Source organism: Podarcis raffonei, chromosome 2 (genome assembly GCF_027172205.1).
Source record: "Podarcis raffonei isolate rPodRaf1 chromosome 2, rPodRaf1.pri, whole genome shotgun sequence".
In the NCBI taxonomy this organism is placed as follows: Eukaryota; Metazoa; Chordata; class Lepidosauria; order Squamata; family Lacertidae; genus Podarcis; species Podarcis raffonei.
The window spans coordinates 41,476,422-41,500,431 of record NC_070603.1 but is presented as its reverse complement, the minus strand read 5'-3'; the positions used below and the strand labels follow the sequence as shown (position 1 = coordinate 41,500,431).

At 42.8% G+C, this 24,010-nt stretch overlaps 1 protein-coding gene across 1 annotated transcript; it reads left to right on the top strand.

The window, feature by feature from the left end:
* Positions 1 to 724: 724 nt before the first annotated feature.
* Positions 725 to 23,041, top strand: CFAP52 (cilia and flagella associated protein 52). Its single transcript, XM_053376166.1, has 14 exons — positions 725 to 862; positions 2,797 to 2,996; positions 3,859 to 3,995; positions 5,419 to 5,547; positions 7,129 to 7,228; positions 7,644 to 7,760; positions 15,317 to 15,417; positions 16,214 to 16,384; positions 19,358 to 19,506; positions 20,010 to 20,155; positions 20,552 to 20,703; positions 20,987 to 21,089; positions 21,247 to 21,358; positions 22,528 to 23,041. The coding sequence occupies exons 1-14, from the start codon at positions 778 to 780 to the stop codon at positions 22,701 to 22,703; spliced, it is 1,878 nt and encodes a 625-aa protein (XP_053232141.1). The 5' UTR covers positions 725 to 777; the 3' UTR covers positions 22,704 to 23,041.
* Positions 23,042 to 24,010: the final 969 nt, after the last annotated feature.

Here is a 24,010-nt window from a genome sequence, read left to right as displayed (position 1 = left end):
TCTGGTTACAAACTTGGTTGGACAGTGCTCTGGAAGCTACCAGCATGAGTTTGACCAGACTGCAGGAGGACAGGAAGACTGGAGTGCCTGGAACAGGTGAGGCTGCAGGTCCCTTATTTTGGCTGCTGGTCCCTTATTTTCAAGGCTGTTGGTCCCTTATTTTCAAATCTGTAAGTTGACAGCTATGAGCCTAACAGGACGGCGCCTCTGGAATTTGTCACACACGTGTGTGCGTGCACACACACGTGAATTTGTAACTCTGCCTGTGCTTTGCAACCCAGAGCTTAAATCCGTGACCTTTCAAACATATGTATTTGGAGAGGAGTGAGAGAGGGGAGACCTGAAATACAGGACGAACTGTATCAAGCCAGGGGTGCGGGGCAGGTGGCCACTGGGAGCCTGGAGAGCCCCTTCCGCACCCGCGTCTTAACAGAGTGCTTGGGGTTATTATGATCTGGTCAGAAGGAGCCCTCGTGGTCCCCACTTAGGCGTCTGCAGGAGGAAGGAACCTGCTGCCCCACACAGCTCAGAATGATGCCCCCTCTCGCCCGCCGACCGAGTAGCTTTCCGGCCCCTCAAAAGGAGGAGGAACCAAGAGACGCGTCTCCTCCCGTGGACCGAAGCCACGCTCTGCTTCCTTTGCTTTCCGCCAAAGAGGCGCCCCCGCGCGCGCAGAGGTCCCGGGGTAGAGGCGTGTGAGAGCGCGCGGGCCTCCTGCGCGCCTGCGCGGTTTCCTTGGCGACGGCCGTACACAGCCCCTGAGCGCTGGAGGAGGCCATGGCGGCCGTCCCGAACGGGGAGAGCGGGTCCACTAACGAAGAGCTGGAAGGCCTCCAGCTGGAGGCGATCATCGGCTTCAATGGTACCAGGCGAGAAGAGGGTTGGGGAGGTTGTCGGCTGTGCCTGAGTGAGGTGAAGGGGGCAGGGGCGCTGAGTGCTCTCGCTCGCTGGAAGAAAAGGTGCCGGGGCTCAAAGCCGGGTGCCTGGAGAAGTGGGACGCCCCGGTTTCGGAAGCTGGAGATGCTCAAGGGCACCTGCCTTCTTTCCCAGCTGTGGCTTTCAAAACCGCCTCTCAGAACTGTGGAATGGCGGGATATAAGTATTAAAAAAAATACCTTTGCACATGCATATACCGTACTTTACCCGCCAGTTGTGGGGAAGGGGGGGTAGTGCTAATAAATCTAGCGTTCCCATTTCCATGCCTACATTTCTCATTTCCATTCTTGCTGCAGCAGCAAGACGTATAATTGACAGCGGCCGAGAGAAGTGGCCAAATCCAGTTTTTCTAAGTCTCTCAATCAAGAAAGCTTGTGCCTCTTATGATTTTCTACCAAACTGATGTAACTGTTTTGTGCAATGGTTATTTTGTTAGTTGCTCTGAGCATACCAAGGGGAAAGTCTAACCAACACACAAAAATAAAATAATGTTCTGGGATGTAACCTCGGTGAGCTTTGTTTACAGTCTAGTGGAGTCTTTAGGGTGCAGTACCAAGAAATGGGAACGTAGGTGGCGCTGTGGGTTAAACCACGGAGCCTAGGACTTGCCGATCAGAAGGTCAGTGCTTCGAATCCCCGCGACGGGGTGAGCTCCCGTTGCTCGGTCCCAGCTCCTGCCAACCTAGCAGTTTGAAAGCACGTCAAAGTGCAAGTAGATAAATAGGTACCGCTCCAGCAGGAAGGTAAATACCATTTCCGTGTGCTGCTCTGGTTCGCCAGAAGCGGCTTAGTCATGCTGGCCACATGACCTGGAAGCTGTACGCTGGCTCCCTCGGCCAATAAAGCGAGGTGAGCACCGCAACCCCAGAGTCGGTCACGACTGGACCTAATGGTCAGGGGTCCCTTTACCTTTACCAAGAAATGAGAAGTGAGTTGGTTCAGGGGTCTGGATATGGAGGAGTGATCAGTTGCTGGGCTTTATTTGGTGTGCTTTTAAAGTCCTCATGGAAGCAAACCAGATGCCCTCTCTGGCTGAAGGCATTCTCTGTAAGTCTGTAATATATTAAAGGAGGAGCTTCAGTTCAGAATACTTGCTCACCTTGGGCAATTTTCCATGAAAAGCAAACAATGGAAAACCAGCATTGGCGACTGGGCATTTTTTTTTAATGGAAAGTGAGTACAATAGTTGCATTTTAAAGGGTTTAGTGGGAACATAAAATGTAGAGTTCTGTTCACAGAGTGAGTGAGACTTGTGAGTTTTGATTTGGAGGAAGCACAGAGTTGCAGGAAAAGATTTGAGCATCTATGTTTTTCAGCAATCCCGTTGCGGTTCAGACTGTGGAATGGGAGCTGCTTCAGCATTCTCCCAAAAGCCACAACTGGAAAAAAAAATGGGTTAAATATTTAAAGCAACTGACAACCACAACCTTCTATCTCTTAGATCTCTGCCCAAAGGTAGGGCGGACTGGGAGCCAATCTGTATGGATCAAAAAGGGTCTGAGCACAGAGTTCTGCCTTAAAACTTTAGGCTAGATCAAACTCTGTATTCAGTTCAGTATATTCCCTAATGCCTGGGAAGAGCAGAGTGGAATGAGAGATTGGGAGAAAATCTGAGTGGCAGGAAGCATTATCAAACACTGAAGTGCAGAGCAGTCTGTATGCTGAGCAGCGTGGGTTAGCATGGAACAGACATCCTGTGCTCATACGGTTTTATCACGAACTGTCATTTACTGCATGTGGAAAGCAAAGTAGAAGGTATCTAAGAAGAACCCTCCCTCACCTCAGTGTAGCTAACTAATGCTCAGAGTTCCCTAGAGCATGATTCTGACTTTCTCTTTCATGTCCTTCCTTTTCTTACAGGGCATGTACCCTTTGGCCTCATCTGCCACCCAGATCGAGAGCACCTCATCTATCCTTTGGGCTGCACAGTCATTGTCCAAGGCATAAATATTCGCACTCAGGCTTTTCTACATGGTCACACCAACAATGTCTCCTGTGTCACGGTTTCTTCAAGTGGATCCTATGTGGCTTCTGGACAGATCACATTCATGGGATTCAAGGTGGATAAAAGGACACCTTTTAAAAAATGTATTGGACACCCAGTGGATGCTGCAAAGAAAGACCTAGCAAAAGCATGGTTCTGATATCTGGTTTCTCAATACTGGCCTGGTTGTTTAGCCTTTAGGCTGTGTCGTGTCTACTGGTTTAGGTCTCATAACATTACACCCATGAGCAATACCTCTGAATAACCTTGTTTTATTTACTTTCATGTGGGCCCAGTGCAGTTGTAAACATGCAATTCGGAGGGGGATGCAGCAAGCCAAATTTTAAACAACAAGGAAGATGTTGAATTTCTGATTTACTTCATAGCATACCATGTGGCCCTGAGCAAATCACTTCAAGCAAGAGTGTCTAACCTGTGGTTCTCCATGTTGGCTTACAGCTCCCAGCATTCCTGACCATGCTGCCTGCAGCTGATGAGAGTTGGACCTCTAAAAATATCTGGAGGCCCACAGGTTAGCCATCTCTGCCTTAGAAACTTTTACTTATATGGAAGCCAACAGTGTTGCTTAATTACTGTGTAAACACCTAGACTGAAGACTGAATAGAAACTTGACAATGCTTTAAAAATATGGATCACGTCAAACCATTCGTGTTTTTCAGCACTTCTGCCTTGTGTTGGTACATTCTTCTTGGCCCTGCCATTTGCCTTTAAAGTGAGATATGCTTGTGTTAGGTAACTGATTCAGCAAGCTCTCTTACTAAGTAAGCCTGTAGCTGATCCGTAGGGCTGTTTAAGATGAGTTGTTTATGGCTTTTTAAATTTCATGTTTTGTTTTGTTCCAGTATCTTTCACATCACATATTTTGGAACTGACCTAAGTGTTGTTACTATGCTGATACTTTTGTGTGTGTGTTCCAGGCTGATATAATTTTATGGGATTACCAGAAAAAAGAGATGTTGACTCGGCTATCACTTCACAAGGGTAAAATTGAAAGTCTAGCATTCTCTCCAAATGACCTTTACCTAGTATCGCTGGGAGGTCAGGATGATGGAAGGTAACATTAATTGAAAAGTGGCTTTCTTTTTCCTTTTTCATTATATAAACCAGGAATCAAATGTGAAGTAGATGACAACCCCTGTCTATGCCTGTCTGTCTATGTCTGTTTCCATTTATTTGCTTTGAGTTCTTTTCAGAACAACTCCAACATTACTTTTCCCTACTCATGTGTTTCCCAAAGATGCATGTGTGGAAGCTGGGAGAAATTAGCAGATGATGTATTTGTAATTTTGAAATGAGGCTGATATGCACAAGTGACAAAGCTGCTGCAAACTGGTCTGTCAATTAAATAAGTCAAAATCATGTCTGACTTATCTAGTTTTGCCGTTTACACTGTTGGCCTTTCTATCTCTAACTCTTCACACAAATGTAAGAGAAATAGAAAAATAAGGGTTAAGAGAATCAGCCTTCAATCTTTGTGAGTTAAGTAATAAAGCAGACTAAAATACAATGCAATGGTGGGCGGGCTCCTGGAAGCCTGGACACACACACACACACACACACACACACAAACACATACACTTCACAATCATGCTTGTTCTACCCTAACACTCCTGATTGACTCCAGCAAGTCTCATAACATCTGACTACTAAGTACTGTACATTGATACAGCAAAATAAGTTAGGCTGGACACCCCCCCCTTGATCTTAGTCCCAGTAAAGTGTATCTTCCCCCACCATGTTTGGGTCCTGGTAACAGTTTATCTGCTTGCAACACCTGAAATATTGGCATCAATATGTTTTGTGATGTTGTGGAGATGTTGTAGTCAATAGCCTCAGTCCTATTCACTGGCAAAGTTAAATTTACAGTCTAATTCTAAGGTACTCATGTCCCAAGGAATAGTCCAGATGAGATTCACTTCTACCCAACTATCTTTTGAGTGTTGGACTTAACTTGGGGAGGGGGAGTGTTTCAAAATGGAAAAATCAGTTTCTTTAGAACAGCTATGTAACAAATGATGTCAAATGATGGTTTAGTGATCAATGAGGAGTCAAGGGAGCTGCGGGTTTTGTGTGCTCCTTTCTCTTGTTCTCCATGATTTTCTGCCTATCTTCCTGATTTGAAACATTTTATCTGAACTGGCAACCTATAGTTTGTGCCTGCCCTGTAAATGGGAATCAGAAACCAGCATTTGAAGATAGGAAAGCAGCAGGTGCAAGGGGAGGAGGATGGAGCATGCAAGACTGAGCAGCTCCTTGACTGCTTGTTTTTGTAATGCCATGCCATGGTTTGTTGTTATGGCTGAACCCAATTCTACGTGTCACGCTTCTAAGATTCTGATTTTGTGCATACTTACATTGGAGCCATAATTCAGCGGGAAGTTCTTCATTGTATTTTATCACGTTATTCTGTAAGCTGACTGGAGAACAATGTTAAATGAATGGATGACTGGCTAAAAATTATTTCCCCTTTTTGGCAGCGTGGTGGTGTGGAGCATCCCAAAGAAAGAGGCCATTTGTGGTAGCCCTGCTGCTGCACGTAGTGCTGGGAACCCCACCACATTGGTGTGTTCCAACTGCAGGGATGAAATGTTCATTACTGCTGGAAGGTATGGCTTTGTTTGTGACAAAGGCACCCATTTCATTTTAGAACTTCAAACTCTGCAAATCTATTTCATTGTACAAAAGTGAATGTCAGGAATGCTGAATGAGCAAGAGAGTGGCTTCTCCTTCAGTGTTCCTGAGTACAGTGGTACCTTGGTTCCCAAACTTAATCTGTTCCAGAAGTCTGTTTCAAAACCTGTCTCTCTCTAAAACCAAGGCGTTCTTTCCCATAGAAAGTAATGCAAAATGGATTAATCTGTTCCAGACTTTTAAAAACAACCCCTAAAGCAGAAATTTAACATGAATTTAAATATCTAACGAGACCATTGATCCATAAAATGAAAGCAATAATCAATGTACTGTACTATAAAATAAATAAGACAGGATTGTAGGTGATAAAAAATAATTTAAAAATTCTTTACGTGCACTGATGATAGTCATTGTTTTTACGGGGGGCTTTTATCCATTTCTGCAGTCATACAATCAATCAATCGATCAATCAATCAATCAATCAATCAATCAGTAGCTGAACTGGGTTCCACACAGTCACAAAAACAAGTCACAAAAATGAAATCATAAGCCACAGTCACCAAGTCAATCCCATAAAACGAAGAACAAATCACAGTCAAAAAAATGAAAAAGCCACACAAACAAAAACACAAAAAATAACAAAAACAAAAGCTCCAAATATCACCTCTGTGTTGCATGGGTGCTTGGGACTCAGCAGCTGACAGACTCAACAGGAAGCCTCTGATTAGCAGCGGGGGGGGGGGGGGACTCAATTTACAAACGGAACACACTCAACAGGAAGCGGAACATGTTCAGCTTCCACAGCAAAGTTCACAAACTGGAACACCATCGATCTATTTCCAAGTTGTTAATAAACTAAGCTGTTCTAAAACCAAGGTACCACTGTAGTAGTAATGATGGAATGGTTTTGGATTCCTGACAGGCATTTCCACCAGTTTTAAACTTACCAGTGTATTGAGAAAGAGCTAAATCTTCAAATTTTGCGATTAACAAGAGGTTGTACAGCAGACACCTCCTATAACGTTTACAATGGCCGGGCAATGTAAAATTGCTCTGCACTGTGGCCTTTTAATACTGGAAGGAGGGTGTTTTTGAAATTGCTGGTTTCTTTCTTTCATCACCCATGGTATGCAATCATCTGCTTTAATAGAGAGTGAGGCAGAGGAATCAGTCACCTGCCTTTTTGTTGGGGCTTGCTGTATCTTGAATGATTACTACTTATAGCCAATTGCAGGCAGTTTCCATAGAAAATAATGTAGTATGTGGGAGCTTTATGTTATGGTCAGAAAATATATTTATTTTCTCTGAAATGATCTAATCAACCAACCAGTTCCGCCTTCTGTCCCTGGATAACAAGAGAATAGAATGAGTTTGTGTTTAGCTTCTTATTACACTGCAGTGACACATCGTTAGTTGGCATATACTTTTCGAAAGCTGCCAGGCATTGGTAGGTGGAAGACAAATAGTAGATTCACCTTTGAATACTATGATCAAGAAATTTGTGTGACATTTTTTTCTATTTAGAATCAATTTTGAAATATGTTTTTTGGCTGCAGTGGAACCATTCGCGTATGGGAATTGGATTTACCCAACAGAAAAATCCGACCAACTGAGTGTCAAACAGGGCAGCTGAAAAGAATAGTTACATGTGCTATGGTAAGCAAGCTGCTGATCTAATAGTTGGATTGCTTTAGTGAACTCCGCTGTTGTGTTTTACTTTGCTATCGCTTGTTTTCATTGCTTGCTAATATTTTTTGGCAATTTAGTCTTTTTTTAATTGTGCCAAGTAAAAATATTTTTAGGTGTGGGGTACAATTTAATAAAATAAGTAAATTGGTTGGCATCCATCTGTCTCCGAATGTGTAAATAAATAAGCTGAACAGCAGTAGTGTTTGAGACATAAAGACACAGAAGAACTTTCTCCCTGTGATTTCCAGGTCCTATGTGAGATGGCATCAAATTTCTATCCTATATCACTCAAAAGAAATTATGACAATGAATTTAGGATTACTTGTCATCTTAAAAGGTGTGGCGTGTGCTTCTAATCTTTCTCCTCTTCATTCTTCCCCAGATGACTGATGATGACAGTTATTTTTATATTGGGACATCCACTGGTGATGTCCTCAAACTCAATACAAAAAGCACATTGATGAGTACCTTTGGCCCAGTGAAGGAGAAATTCAGCCTGGTAAGTGGCTGCTGTGCTCCACCTCTCACTAGCAGAGAGTGTAGTCATGCAGATAGTATAGCAACAACCAACCACTGTAACCAGTGCTCTATTTCTAGAAAAAGAGGTGCCAGAACCATGAACGTCTCCCTTGTTCTCTTATAATGGCAATGGTGCCCACCTAAGAGGTGCCAGAGTTGAGTTCCTGCTGAGCAAAATCTCTGGTTGTAACAAACATTTAGCAGGTGTCAGGTGACAAAGTGCCAATATAGCTGCATCTGATCCTGTGTAAAACTCCTGACTTTGGGTGCACCCTTCATTCTGAGCAACTTGTTATTTGGGTGCAGACTGAGCTTACCTCCACCTTGCCTTTTGGTGTGTATCTGCAGGGAAGTTTTAACCACTTACCTAGCTTCTTTTCTCTGGACTACCTGATAGTTGGGCATGGACTTGTTCACATCTCCAGTAAACTATGATATGTCTAAGTGTCTGTGGGCAAATCTCTCCCAACCTTCGTTTCCCACTGTAAAATGGGATCCCTAACAGTAAGTATTAGGAATATAGTAAACTGCCATATACAAAGTCAGACAGTTTGTCTACCTAGTTCAGTACTGTCATGCTAAGTGGTGCTAGCTGCTACTTGATCCTTTTAATTGTTGATGCCAGGGTTAGACATGGGTCCTTCTGCATGAAAGACGTAACCCAAAGTTAATATCTCAGAACTGTTGTTAGGAGGAATGACAAAAGCACTAGTATTATGTACAGTAGAGTACAGGAATCTGGGCATGGGTTTCCTGACATAACATCTAGTAGGGTGCTAAATTTGTTCATATTTCTAACTGCTTCTCTGCCTACCTGACCAAATGTTAGCATCTTTGTGTGGGCAATTTTGAATACCTGGTGAAATTAATCTGTCCTTCCCAACACTCTCATAATTATATCAGCTCTTTTCCTCATTACATACACTGACTCTTGGCTATGTATCAGAATTCTAGTCTTTACTTGTTTTCTGTTTGCTCTCTGTTGACAATTTTTCTCAATCATATCTGTCCTCCCACTCAATTTTTCCTATGCATCCCCTTCATCCTAAGTCAGAATTGCTCCAGATCTGCTCTTGGCTTCCCTTTCCCCATTCTCCCATTCCTATCTTTGTGTCTTGTGCTATGCTGATCCTGTGATTAGGAAAGCTTTCCCCTTCTCTCCTCTGTTCCTCCTGAAAAACCTACTTCATTAGCAAAGCTTTCCCTGAGTTACTCTAGACTCACCCTGATTTGATATTTCACTCACTGCTCTATGATACTTGCCTTTACATCATGTGCCTTTTGTAGATTATAAGCCTTCTAACTATGACTGTACAGCATCTGCATTGACTGGTACTGAATATTAAATGGCGAGAGGAGCAGCATTTCTTCTCTACAGAAGGGAGAAGGAAAATACCATGTGGCTAGCAGTGTGATTCTCTCCCCTCTTCATTCTAGTCTAATAAATTATGTCAACGATTTGGATGTGGACTGCTCACCTGTAGCACTCTTCCCTCAACTTGTACTCTCCAGATGTTTTTGGACTACAGCCCCCATCACTCTTAACCAATTGTCTATGCTGGTTGGTGCTGATGGGGGTTGTAGTCCAACAACATCTGGAGAGCACCAGCTTGTGGAATGCTGACCTAGAGGAGTCTTGCTAACATAATCTATATGTGCTTTGCTCTATATCTCTTTGTGTGTGTGTTGCAGGATATGACTCTTGAGGCATTTTAAGATTAAACACATATTTCTATATGTTTATAGAGGATTAAACATGTAAGCTTTTGTGGACTAGAGCTTTGTTACATACATGAAGTAATAACTTGAAGGAAGGTACATTATTCTCTCTGCTATATTCATGGTATTTCATATAGATCTAGCCACAAAAATGTGTATGATGAAGTAGGCTCTATCCAACAAAAGCCTATGCCACAATGTTTGTTTTAGCTTCTAAGATGTCCTAAGACTCTTTTTAAAAATGGTATCAGGATTCATTCCTTTATCTTTTTCATCCCATCTTGCAAATAATTACAGTGGTACAGTGGTGCCTCACAAGACGAAATTAATCCGTTCCGCGAGTCTCTTCGTCTTGCGGTTTTTTCGTCTTGCGAAGCACGGCTATTAGCGGCTTAGCGGCTATTAGCGGCTTAGCGGCTATTAGCGGGTTAGTGGCTTAGCGGCTATTAACGGCTTAGGGGCTTTAAGAAAACAAGGAAACAAAGGAACAAAGGAAACAAACTCGCAAGAACTCGCAAGACATTTCGTCTTGCGAAGCAAGCCCATAGGGAAAATCGTCTAGCGAAGCGACGCAAAAACCGAAAAACTCTTTCGTCTTGCGCGTTTTTCGTTTTGCGAGGCATTCGTCTTGCGGGGCACCACTGTACCTCGGGTTAAGTACTTAATACGTTTCCGGAGGTCCGTACTTAACCTGAAACTGTTCTTAACCTGAAGCACCACTTTAGCTAATGGGGCCTCCTGCTGCTGCTGCGCCGCCGGGGCACAATTTCTGTTCTCATCCTGAAGCAAAGTTCTTAACCTGAAGCACTATTTCTGGGTTAACGGAGTCTGTAACCTGAAGCGTATGTAACCTGAGGCGTATGTAACCTGAGGTACCACTGTATCCCCTCCTGGGCCTGTGCTCATATCGTCATCGTCGTCATCATCATCATCTTCATCAAGCAGCTTTGAGACAGCTTCCAGTCATAAAATAAGAAAATAATAAAAAAATTCAAAATCACAATGGCAAGCACAGTAAAACAACTGCAGTGTACTCAGACAGAATACAATACATGATCCAATCAACAAAGTCAACAATACCCAATCACTTGAAGTCAGTGGTGCTCAATGTGCATGACATCACACTAGGGACAATTACTTTTTGTAGTGAGTAAATCAGTCATAATCTTTATTCAAAGGGAGATACATATTTGTTCACCAACTGTAATTTAGGAGCCTCATGTTCTGTTTGTTCTTTATAGGTCTTTTGCATAAGTGACGTTGATGACAGATGCAGAGCTTGGATGGTTCTTGACAGTTTGAGATGTGCAAGTTAATTCTTACTCGTTTGCACAGACTAGATAGAAAAAGTATACTGTCCTTCAAATATTCTTTATTCTAGAGCCAGACAGTAGTTTTCTAGAGCCAACAAAAACATTAGAAAGAGATTCTATTTCATGATAGTGTACTCCATTAACCTAATGTCTGAATGACCCAGGATATGCTGCCTGTTAATGTATGACACACATGGGCCAGAGGCATGTTAATGGTTGATTTGATATCATAGGCCTATAAAACTGGAGCAGAACATCACAATCCAAATATATGACATGAAGCAAAATCTCCAGTCAGCAAACACCTGTTAAAGATTATTTATTTGCTATATCTTCACCTCTTCTTTCTCTAGTTTTCAGACTTATGAGAGATTCAGCCATATCATCAGAAGCACAAGACAGGAAATTGGTTTAATTAACAAAAAAACCCTCAGCTTTCAGATACAATGTACATGAAAACATGTTTTCTATAAAACATTGTAAATAGCACACAAGGAGACTCTCATGCTGGTTTCTGGAGCTCAGTACTGTATCAAATTTGTATCTCATTAGCAGAGCTTCCTAATTCATTTTAAATATAATAAACTGCAGTAACATCTACTGAATGAAATGCTACAAAAAATAAAAAGGTAAATAAAAAGTAAAGCAAGTAACCCCATTCACATAAATCCCTTTATTTATTTAAGTTTTGAATATATTCCCCCATTAAATATGTAGCTGATTGTTTCCAGACTCCAAGTCCAGTCTTTAAGATCTTCAGGATAGGCCCTTCTTTCTGACCCTTCACCAGGGTAGCTGTTTCTTGAAGTAATGTGTGAAAGGGCCTCCTTTGTGGTGACCCCCACTTACGGAATGTCCTTCCCTTCTGAAATATAGCTGGTACCAGCCTTGCTTACTTAATGGTGTTCAGCTGATCTCTTAAACAATGGGGGTCAACTATAGTAGGTTTAAGACAGTTTAGAATAATATGTGATGGTTTGGACTATTATCTTTTATCTGCTTTCATTCTTTGACTGGGATCTTTTTAAAAATCTTTTCATGCTGTAACCTGCCCCGGGATCATTAACTCGATGAAGGGTGGGCTTCAGATTTAAAAGAAATAAAATAGAACAATTATATTGGCATTTAAATCATTGGGATTTTTTATAGTTGGTTTAATGGGAAATGCATTGAAGCAGGCAGCAGAGATGTTCTCTACCGAGTTATCAATACTGTAACTATCTGGATATGGTTTTATTTTCAACTGACGATGAAAGATGCTTTGAAAGCAAAGTAAGGAAAAAGGCATTTCATTATAGACACATTGCAGCCTGAGTTATTCAAGTAAAAAGAAAGAAGTGTGTGTCTTGGAAAGGGGTTATCAGAGATATTGGGATGTTTACATTTGAAAGCAATTAGGATGGATGCAGAGCTTCATTTTCCTGCAGGGAAATAAGGGAGCTTTATTTGGCTTGGAAGTTATCTCTTGTAATCGGAATCAGTCATGGCTGTGATTTCTTTGTGTTACAAGTAAATAATAAAAGAAATGTTAAGCCATCCAGCAGCCTTTGTGTTTAGCTCACAAGGGAAATGGCAGGGTGTAAAGCGGAGTATTGCATCATTAATATGAACTACTGAGCATTATGAATAACAAGTGTGGATTATAAAGCTATCTGCTTTCTCACTGTGATTCAAGGGACAGTCATCATAGGCAGGCCTTGTCTGTCTGAAGGTTCTCTTTTTTGGTAGCTGTTAGTTGGTTTCTGATATGATTCCGTTGCAGTAATTGGAACTTGCTTCCAAGTCAAGCTGTTTAGGACTGAGTGATGTCAGCAGTCTATCCAGGAAAATTAAAGCCCTGACAGGATCGTGTTAACACCACACATTACCTTGCAAGGTAGTGAAAACCTGTCATCATGAAACTTCTCAGATGTAAGAGAGCTTCGATGTAATTGTGCCAACTGTGTTTTTTTCCTTCTTCAAACCAAGTCCTGTCTTAGGAAGTACCATATTTTTCGCCCTATAGGGCGCACCGGCCCATAGGGCGCACCTAGTTTTTTTGAGGGGGGAATAAAGAAAAAAAATTCCCCCCCCAGGCGTGGGGCTGGGGCGGGGGAAGCCCGAGCTTCCCCCGACCCCAGCCCCCAGAACAGGCTGCTATCCACAAGCCTTGGGAGCCGGCAGGAACTCCCGCTGGGCTCCCCAGGCTTGCGGAGAGCTGCCTGAAGCCCGGGGTGCGCCCCACTGTGCTCCCTGGGTTTCGGGCTGCAGGCTGCTGTCCGCAAGCCTTGGGAGCCTGGCGGGAAATCCCGCCGGGCTCCCAAGGCTTGCGGATAGCTTCCTGAAGCCTGGAGAGTGAGAGGGGCGCACCGACCCCTTTCGCTCTCCAGGCTTCAGTGAAAGCCTGCATTTGCCCCATAGGACACACACACATTTCCCCTTCATTTTTGGAGGAGAAAAAGTGTGTCCTATAGGGCATAAAATACGGTAGTATCCTGCAACATATCAAAAAACAGAGCTGATGCAGATTTGATATTTGGACACTTGTAAAGTCCTGTTGACTCCCCTAAGAAATATTTGTGTTTAAAAGTAATCCTGCTTTTGGATAATAATTTATAGAGAGAAGGAACACCTACCGTTTGGCTAATAATTTGTTCCACACCATTCACATATGTTTCTTCTATGCCTCTTTGTTTTAGAAGGGCAGGTAATTCGGTGGGAATTTCTGGAAGGCAGCAGAAATCACGTTTTGGGGGCGTTTTCCTAAAAAAAAACCTGAACAATTTTTTGGGATGTCTGGATTTTTACTTCTTGAAAAATGGCAACCCTACATCTTGGAACACTGAAACAATATGACATTTTCCAAACTGTTGCCCCCCCCCATATGTTTTTGACTATAACTCCCATCGACCCCAGGCAGCAAACTTAATGGTCTGGGATAATGGGAGCTGTGTCTTCCAGATGTTTTGGACTGTCAGTTTGAGGAAGACTATGAGGTTGTGTTTGCATGGTTAAAATTTACCCAGACTTCACAAGAGCTCTGCTCATAAATGTTCATGTGATTGGCTGCATATATGACAGGGGTGATGAACCTGTTATCTTCAAGATGATTTTGGACTACAATTCCCTGATCATTGGCCATTCTGACTGGTGCTGATGGGAGCTGAAATTCAACTGTCTTAACTACAATAGCTCAAGGTTCATGGAACGTGCAGCAGTGCCCCACCAAGATGCCAAAGGCAGGAACTGAAAGCACTCGGAACACTTGCAGGACCTTGGATAGTTCCAGTATCCTGCTATGGTATCTTTGCAGCCTGCTGGTTTTTGAGGGACCTTGTTCTGCAGCCTTTTACCCCTATGGAGCTGGAAAGACAATGGTGCACTGGGGGTCTCCTTCAAATTGGAAGAGACTGGCAAGGCTCTGTCCCTTAGCTGGGGCTGTGCTGTCCTGGAAGTTCTTCTGTCAAGGACAAAGATGAAGCCTTGTTCTTCTCTGCCACACAACTCATAGTCTCTGTGATTGTGGGTCATTATACCAACAACATCTGGTGGGCCTCAGGCTAGCTACCTCTGTGATATGAATCAGACCTAAGATTGCTGAGGGTGTCCCATAGTGTTTGGCAGTAAAAACCTGGAAATAATCAAGGGAGGAGGAGAATCATCCACTGGTGCCCTATGCTGAAATAAATGCAGAAATGACAAAAGGAGACATTTTGGGAAGAAGATAGAGGGCTGCATAAACTATTAATCTGGTTCAGGAAGGAAGTTCTTATGTGACTGCTAAATGAGCAATGAAACACCCAGAGAGCACTCTCTTATCATGTAAATAATCTTAATGAAGACTTCTTGTCGTGATCTTCCTCTTACCTGCTTCACAGTCCTCCCTTCTTCATTGTCATTCAGCATTCTACAAGTCCTGTCTATCCATTCTCAAAAGCTCATCCTGTTAATGTCCATCTCCTAAATGGACTATATGTCTATATTTTCATGAATTAGATCTTTAACTCTAAGAGGCACTTCACATTTTATGCGACTTCTCAGGAAAAGGCTGACCTAAGTGCATGCAGTGTGAAGGGGAGACACACCACCACCACCACCACCACCACCACCACCACCCAGAAAAAGATTCAGGAAGAGCCTGCTGAACCTGAACACTGTGAAGCTCCCACTTCCTGCAGATACACACTTTGTGTTGGGGAATGCACATCATATTTTATGTGCTTACCACAAATACTAGTGGACCACATAAAATGAATGTGCTTGTCTGTCCAGGGAGGTGGTGTTCAACCTGATATGAATAGAGCTGTAAAAGGTGTTTCTTTCCTTGGTTATTTTTACATTGCGAGATAACAACAACTTTCCCCCTTTTGATAAGTCAGCACTGGTAAAAGAGTAATCTTAATTGCATACACACCACCTCAGATTGCAAGGCAAATACTCTGATCTGTCCAATCATCCTGCACTGCAAATACAGTGATTTGGCTAGCATATAAGTGTCTTAATCCTGCTTTTTCCCCCCCTACAGGGAGTGACATCATTGCTATTGCTGAAGACAGGAGACTTAGTCATTGGTACAGGAGCTGGAATTGTAGCTCTTTGTTCAGAATCGAACTATAAAGTAATAAAGTGAGTTTCTGAGCATTCATTAGCAAGGATATTAGTGCACCCTGGTAGTTGCATTCAACATGGAAATAATGTGAAACATACATTGCACAAAATGGTACAGCAATTCACAGTTGTTTAGCGTGAGTTTAAGTTAGATGGTGCTGGACTTCAGATCGGCTGAGTTCAATGGGACTTTCTTCCAATAGGACAGCAGGCTTAATGATCAGAATATATAGGACAATGAACTAAATGTATGATTACATTATGCCACCTACTTTTCCATGGGGTGAAGTGAGTCAGTTTTGAATTTATTAAAACAAAATTTGAATTTTATTTTGAATGTCAAATACATTTTGTTGCTACTTTGTAAGCAAAGAAACTAGAGAATAGAGTGTTGGTGCTCTTAGCTAGACCACTAGAAAAGAGAGCTTTTGACTGGAAAATGAAATTAGAAGTTCCATTTTGTCAATAGAACTTCAGACCAAAATCACTAAATATGGATCTTCACACAACAGTTGCTAGCTTAATTTGATGGCTTTCAGTTCACAAAATCCAATGCAGAACTATAGATTTGTTAAAGTGTATTCTTGTCATCCAGTTGTGCTCAAAAAAATTTTCAGCCAATTTCAGTTAATAGATTATGGAAAATATCCACAGCTTTTTCCCGGAACATGATTTTAAAAAAATCACAAAGAAGCATTAATAACAACAACAACAACACAAAACAAACATTAACTTAAACAAGCAAGGCCTGGGTAGGATGAATGGTCTTTTAAAAAAGTCATTTTCAGTGCCAAACTTTCTTTTGGCTTTACAGAAAAGTTCAGTTGGAAGGTGCCGTCACATCCATCACGCCACGAGGGCAGGGGCACCAGTTTTTTGTGGGCACTGAGGAGGCACAGATTTATCGGTTCTCGTATTCGGACTTTAGGGATGAGCTCATAGCCACCTGCCACAATGAGGCCATCCATGATATCATTTTCCCATAGTAAGTATGATCCAAAGAATCTTGTTGATCCTGCATATATGTACAAGGTACGGTGGGTTTGGTAGACCGCAATCTTAATCTTTTGGATGGTCCTGTATGTTCACTGATTTGCAAAGGGGGGCACTTACTTAGGGTTAACAAAACCAACTAGTAAACTCTAGCCTGCAGGAAATTCCAGGAAGCAGGACAGACAAGAAAGCAACGGAATGGGGTTGGAGGGTTGTAGTCTTAAACATCTGGTGTGCACCAGGTTGTGGTTTTACTATCTGATTCTTTGTAGGTTTTCTCTCTGCTTCCTCTGCATGGTTACAATAGCTCTGCCTTGGAGCTTTGGATAAGACGCCCTATGCTGACAGTGCACAGAGACTTATCATAGCATTTCTGCTTGTGTTATTTTCAAAAACATCGGCATGCAAACCAATGTGTTAAGATGCATGGGAAAACATAATGCACACATATGTTTTCCCAGAAAAGATGTGAGCACACCTAGCAAAGAAATAATGTTGGAAGCAATCCTCAAGTTGGTGGCTCTTTCTAATAAGCCCAAGGTCTGTTCAATCCCAGTGCTCTGGGTTTGGCACATTCTGGGGAAAAGAAGAGAATTTAGAGAATAGAATACTTTGGGCAAGGATGAATGGAAAGAATCAGCTGAATACTCACATAATAGGAGCTTGGGGGGGGGGGTTATACTCTCGCCAGTGCTGCTCTCCAATAAAATTTGCTTTGCTCATTGATGTTTCAGCAAATATGGCCCTCACATTCTCTTACCTTTCTGTGATGACTAGACACCTGCCAAATTCTGCACTGCAAGTAGATTTATACACAGTGTTAACAAAAATAGGCACAGTCTTCTTCATGTTCTTTCTGGGTCTGCAAGGCCTTTGGAGCATTTCTGTGAAAAGATTCCATTTCATTTCTAAGGTGTCCTTTACATGCAGCCCCAGCTTCATGGAAGCTATTTTTCCATGAAAAGTTCCCTTATAATTGGGGTTGTATGTAATTGATACAGTCAGGTGTGCAGAATCACACTGATCCCATGAGAAAGACCCACTTAAATTGCCCGCACCATGTGGCCAATCTGTTCATGGAAATGTGGGAGCCGCATTGGGGAAAATCTGATCCCATATAGCTGGGACAATCATTCATTCACTCATTTTATTTGTATGCCATTTTTCCACCCAAAATTCATGCTGAAAGCAGCTTACAACAAAGAAACAGGAATACGTTTCAGCCAGTTGAATGGCATTTTATTTATTGTTGCAAGTCTGACTGCCCTCTTTTCCACCTCTAAAGTGCTGAACGTAAACTAATCCATGGCTAGCACTGCAGTGGCAATGTTGTGTTTCACAAGGTGGTTTGCTTGGTTAGATTCTGGGTGTGCCATATGCTGTGCTGTCTGTCCTTGCTCATCATCTGTTTGAATTCCCCTCTTGAACAGGCAGGTGAATTCCCATTTGCTGTCAGTACTGAGACCGTGACATTTCTTCGAAATGATGGTTCAGTTGCTGTCTCCTGCAAATGGAGCCTGGCAGTATGGTGCAGAAAGACACGGCGGGTTTTGTAGGCCACAGCTGTCTCCCTTGCCCTACCTTTCATGCAATGTCAAACATTTTGCTAAGTTACATCAAGACAAGTGCTGGGAACAATTGCAGGTCGCCCTTGTCATCGGAGTGCCAACAGACATATCTTCTGTTTAATGAGACAGCCCTGTGAGGTTTACAGTAATCTGACGCTTGCGTGTGATTCATGCCTCCTGTGTGAGAGCTGTTCAGATGAGCTTGATGGCATGGCTATTGTTTGCTTTCACTTGAATTACTCATCTCTTTTCTCTTTCTGAGCAGGATACAGTGCAACCTGTGAACTATTCTTTTCTGTCTTGACTTATTCTGAAATACTTCAAAGTGATTGTAGTATTCTACTGTTCTATGTACAGAGGATGGACTGCTTGGCTCTAGTATGAGATTGACAGAATAATGTTCTTTTAAGCAAAGATTATGAGGGGTTATTTATTTGTTTAAGGCATTTATATACCACTCGATCATTATTATTCTGCTGGAAGCCATCCAGAGTGGCTGGGGAATCCCAGCCAGATGGGCGGGGTATAAATATTATTATTATTATTATTATTATTATTATTATTATTATTATTATTATTAATTATTATTTCTATTTGGAATGGAAGAAAAGAGCCCATGGGAGTGATGAATTTGTGGCCCTACAAATGTTGTTGCACTGCAATTCCTATCATCCCTGACCATTGGCCATGCTGGCTGTGGTTGATGGGAAGTGGAGCTCAACAGCATCGGGAGGGCAACAGGTTCCTCATCCCTGCTGTAAGGGCTTTTGATCCAAGTCCAGCATTAGGAAAGGGTTTGCCCTACCCCAGATCCAACAACTCCTCTGAGCAGTCAACCTGGAGGTTTTGAACATGTGGAGGGGGAAATGTGACAAGTCCCTTACCTTGGAGGGAGCCCCTTTTCCTACTCACACCTGCTCCCTAGAGCTGCTGCTCTGGTTTCCATCAGAATTGCCCAGAACTATTAATACACCAGGAGCACCAGTCAAAGTGGCAAGTGATAAGCTCACCCATTGTTTCATGGTATTCCACATGCTTCATATCTATTATCTTCTCTCACTGGGCAAATCACTAGATCTGTGACATTCAAGTTCTCATCCATTTCTGAATTACCTTGAGAGCCAGTTTGAAAGTGGTTAGATCTTGTTTTCCATTATTGGTCACTTAATTATCACTGTGTGGATTTGCTATAATGTAATTATAACATTCACTTTTGAGCTGGACTTAGACACGTCAAGTTTCTTCTCAAAATGACTATGTTGGGTGTTCTGAATGAGAAAGGCCTTCAGGGGAATATGGCCCAGTGGCTCAGCTCTGGCATTTTAATACTGTGGTTATTGAGAGTTAGCAGCAATTCTGTTTGAATCTTCCTAAGCCAGATTCTCTGCCTCCCATAGTGGTACATCTGACTTGTTTGCCACCTGCTCCAAGAATGATATCCGTGTGTGGTATACACCTGAAAACAGGGAGCTGCTACGGATAACAGTCCCCAACATGACCTGCCATGCCATAGATTTTATGAGGGATGGCAAGAGCATCATTTCAGGTAAAAACATTTTGCATGTTCCAGTTTACTGTAGAATTGTATCCACAGCCAGTTGCCCTCTGTTTTAAATTGTCCTTCTGTCATTAGCCTAATGACCCTTCCGTCATTAGAGTCTGCCCAGTGCTTTCTAAGGTCTTTGTAGAACAACTGCTGTTGCATTATAGGTAATTGAGCTACAATTGTCCACTGCATAATTTGGAATCATGGAACGGAGAGAGAGTAGTTTTGTTGAATCCCCACAGACCTAAACTCTGTGTCCGTGGCTTCTTACACAGAAATCACCTGCTGAAGAGTGATGCTGTGAGTGCCATATCTTTTCCTTAGCATTTTCCTTGGCGAGAGCAGGTCATCAAAGCCATGTGATCTGGACATTGGCGAGCTCTGTAGCAGAACTGTGCGTTTTCTTGCTGCTTCCAGCCATAATGACCGTGAAAGTAGCAAAACACCAGGTGAAGGAAGGAAAAGTAGAAGAGACTTAGCAAAATCTTTCTATATTATTTTAGCATGGAATGATGGGAAGATCCGTGCCTTCACCCCAGAAACTGGGCGGCTAATGTACGTGATCGAACATGCTCATAGCATGGGTGTGACGGCTGTGGCTACCACAAGTGACGGCAAAAGAATCATCAGTGGTGGAGGCGAAGGCCAGGTAATTAGCCCTCAAAGTCCTTGGATCTCCTTTGCAAATTTCCCCAACTTTTGTACTGATTGATTCCTACCTACAACACATTTCTTTTTAATGAGACACATGGCCAGTTGTGCGCCATTGCATGCTGAATAACTATGTAGTGTATATATCCTGTGGCAGAGCAGACCCAAGAGCCTATGAAGCTCAAGCCCCACGTTGAAATTTCATTTCAACCATGAATGCTTTTTCCCAAGTAGCCTTAAGCAGACCAATTCCTCAACTATAGTCCACATTATAACAGGGGATAATGATACTGGCCCCAAAATATACGGGATATTTATAGATTGCCAAGATAAAGCACTTAGAGAAAGACACTATATAAATGCATTTTCTGAAGATTCCGCTTTTGGGTTACAGGTGAGAGTATGGGAGGTTGGCAAGGAGACGCGCAAACTGGAAGAGGTCATGAAAGAGCACATCTCTTCTATTTCATGCATCAAGATCAAGAAAAATAACCAGGAGTGTGTCACGGCCAGTATCGATGGAACATGCATTATCTGGGATCTTGTGTAAGGCCATTCTTGCTTGGAATCGTGGCTGTCTGCAGCCACAGTATTGTGCTAATTTCTTCTTTCAACTAAGAGGGTTATCTTGAAGAGACAAAAAAGGGGGGGAAAGCAGGGGGGACTCCAGGGACTTCTGGGATTTCAGTGCATGCCTCTGCAGCTGAAGGGGACTTGGCTATTTTATAAATCACAGATCAGGTCTGAAAAGAGTTATTGGTGGAGGGCTCTGCTTAAACATAACAATATGTAACCTCAGAAACACTGGGTGTTTTTCCCCCATCCCCAGTCGCTTCATGAGGCGTCAGATGATCTTGGCCAACACCTTGTTCAAATGTGTGTGTTACCATCCTGATGAGCACCAGCTTATTACAAGTGGCACAGACCGGAAGGTGAGTAAAGGAAACACTGGGACATGAGCCCAGCAAGACGGGTTACTGCCTAAGTACCCGGCTGCATGTCTCAGACATCTCTTGGAGTAAATGTATGAAATAGGTTACTTGTTGCTGCACAGAGGAAGGCTCTCACAGGTTTTCTTCTGGTTTCTAGATTGGTTACTGGGAGGTGTTTGATGGGTCCCCAATCAGAGACCTGGAAGGCTCCCTGTCTGGTTCTATCAATGGGATGGATATTACATCGGATGGAATCTTCTTTGTCACTGGTAAGTTGAATTTTAAAAAATGAACCTTATACTGGAGATGCATTGTTCTCCTTCTGCAGAGATACTTGCTCCTTTTTTCATTCATTGCTGACAAGATCTTGTGCTATTGAGAACTGAAACTAAAGAAATCAGATATACTCTGTAAAGGCCAGAAAGAAAATGAGATTTGACTTTGAAAAATGTGGTGGTGGGCGACTTCTGAAAGGCTGCAATCCTATACTCATTTACCTGGGAATAAGCTCAGTTGAATTCAATGGTGCTTAATTTTGAGTAGACTTGTATAGGCTTCTGTGATAATCATTATCGTGAATGACTGCGCTCTGAGGTCCCTGTTGAAATCCATTGTTGGATTAGGGAGTTGCTCCCCATAGTCTTCATTCATGTATCATGCTCGTGGCTCCCTTCCTCCATTCATGTTGTACAACTTACACTTCTGACTACCATTTTCCAGCCCATTTTAGCCCCAAAATTCATTCTATATATACTCTTTCTCTGAGTATGGATCCTTTTGTTTCCAAAATGGCACCACCCACCCACAAAACAAAGGTATCAGCAGCCTTGGGGGAAGTCAAAGGTTTGCATAACTCTTTGGAAAATATCCCAAGGGGAGAGGAAACCCAAAGCAACTCACTGAGGGCTGAGTAGACTTAACTGGCTCAGAGTGCTGACTGTTAGAGGGGACGAAGTGGTGCAGATGACTTAATGATGGTGCAGATGGTTCTCCAACCTTTTGGGGTCCGGGAGTACGTTGGGAAAGCTAAGAACCTCAGCCTGCACCACAAAATAATTGATCACACAAATGAAAGACGCAATGCTCAGAATCACCTCCTCTCCCCAAAACCCAGCCAAAACATCCACACCCTCCCAAAACAAAAACATGGACAAGGAAAGCAGTTCCTCCCAACAAAATACCCCCAACCTTTTAAAAATAAAAATTGGGAGAGCCTTGGTAAGCATGAAGGGTTGTGTGTTGCTGAGGACACGTTGGTGCTGATGGATTAGGGACTCCTGAAATACATTGCCGTGGGCAGGCTGCCTGGAACCTTGAGCAGGAGGTCTCCAAACAGCATGCATTTTGTTGCAGCTGCCCCTTTTCTTTGCTTATTCCTTCAGTGGATTGCTGGCAGCCTTTCACAAAGTCTAACCTTCCTTCCTTCTCTCCCCTTCAGGAGGTGATGACCACCTAGTGAAAGTGTGGGATTACAACGAGGGTGAAGTGACGTTTGTTGGGGTTGGCCACAGTGGCAGCATCACCCGCCTGAAGATCTGCCCTAACAACAAATACATTGTGAGCGTGAGCGCTGATGGTGCCATCCTTCGCTGGAAGTACCCCCATGTCCACTAATGCCTAATAGCAGCTGCCGCTAGACAAAGATTCCAGTTCTGAACTGTTCTTTTTTAAGTTGATGTGCTTTTCAAAGCTTAGAAGCCCTTGCTGCTCCTGAGGGAGATAATAGTTAATTTTGTTTGAAGTAGTCAGACCTTCCCGTAGTATTATTGTCCATAGATCCAAGTGCCTATTGTCTGCATTGGTTTCAGTTGGTGCTTAGTCACATGGTGCTGTGAACCCCAGGCCTGGCACATTCGTATTTATGTTTGTGATGTATTCTGTTTGAAATTTCAGTTCAGAAAACTGTGTCATGTCCCCCTCCTTCACAATGTATTCTGTGTTGTGCAACTCTACCGCTCTGTGTGCATCTTTAATTCGCCTCTGCTAAAAAGACAAAAAGCTTAGAATCATAGCAGCAATTCCACATTTGGAAAGGCTTTCGAAAGCTATTGTGTTCAAGGATGCAGTGATGCATTGGGATGCTAGCCCCAGCAGTCCCTGGCAAGATCAGAGTGTAGGAATCTGCCTTATGTGGAGACAGAAGATCGGTCCCTCCAGCTCAGGAGTGTCTACATGGACAAGCAGCAGCTCTCCAGGTTGCAGATAGGAATTCTTCCTGGCCTTGCTTGCAAGCTTCTGCATGTGCTCCAACACCACTGGCGGACCTCCATTTTTGGAGCCCTGAAGCTTGGGCAAATCACAACCCCTTTACAACATCTGTGCTACTGACTCTCAAACTTTGGGATTGTTGAAATATAGACAACAACAAAAATAATCACTTTCAGTTGTGTGACTCAAACTGGGTCTACTAGACCCCAAACTTTTAAGCAGTGTGGACTAAAGTTTCTTCTGAGACCCCTCCAGAATTAAGGGGCCCTGAAGCTTAAGCTTCATTAGTTCATAGTAGATGCGCCCCTGTCTACCACTAAGCTACAGTCCTTCCCCTTTGTTAAGATACTTGTCTCCTCTTGAGATTTTGAGGAGAGGGCTAAGACCTTCAGAAACTTATTACTGAGTTTGTTTATTGTAGCCATAATCCAGAACAATTATGATTAGGAAGCTTTTCCTAATATTATCTTTGTAAAACTATCCCACTTAATTTTTCATATGTTTGAATTCAGAAACCCAACTGGATAGGAAAGGGGACTGGAACAACATGCCCTGCTGTTGCCAGTCCTAGTAGTTGGGGGTGGGGGTGGTGGGGGTTGCAGGGTTCCCACCCCTGTTTTCCACCAAACAACTCTTTCTGAGCATTTTTTCTACCTCCTATGGAGTCGTGAAATGACCAACAATCCTGGTGTGATAGGAATTGGCAGCAAGTT

Coding starts and splice junctions, on each gene's coding strand:
- CFAP52 (XM_053376166.1), top strand. CDS start 778: ATGGCGGCCGTCCCGAACGGGGAGAGCGGGTCCACTAACGAAGAGCTG. Junction 3,996..5,418: donor GGAGGTCAGGATGATGGAAG/GTAACATTAATT, acceptor CCTTTTTGGCAG/CGTGGTGGTGTGGAGCATCC. Junction 19,507..20,009: donor TGGCAAGAGCATCATTTCAG/GTAAAAACATTT, acceptor ATATTATTTTAG/CATGGAATGATGGGAAGATC.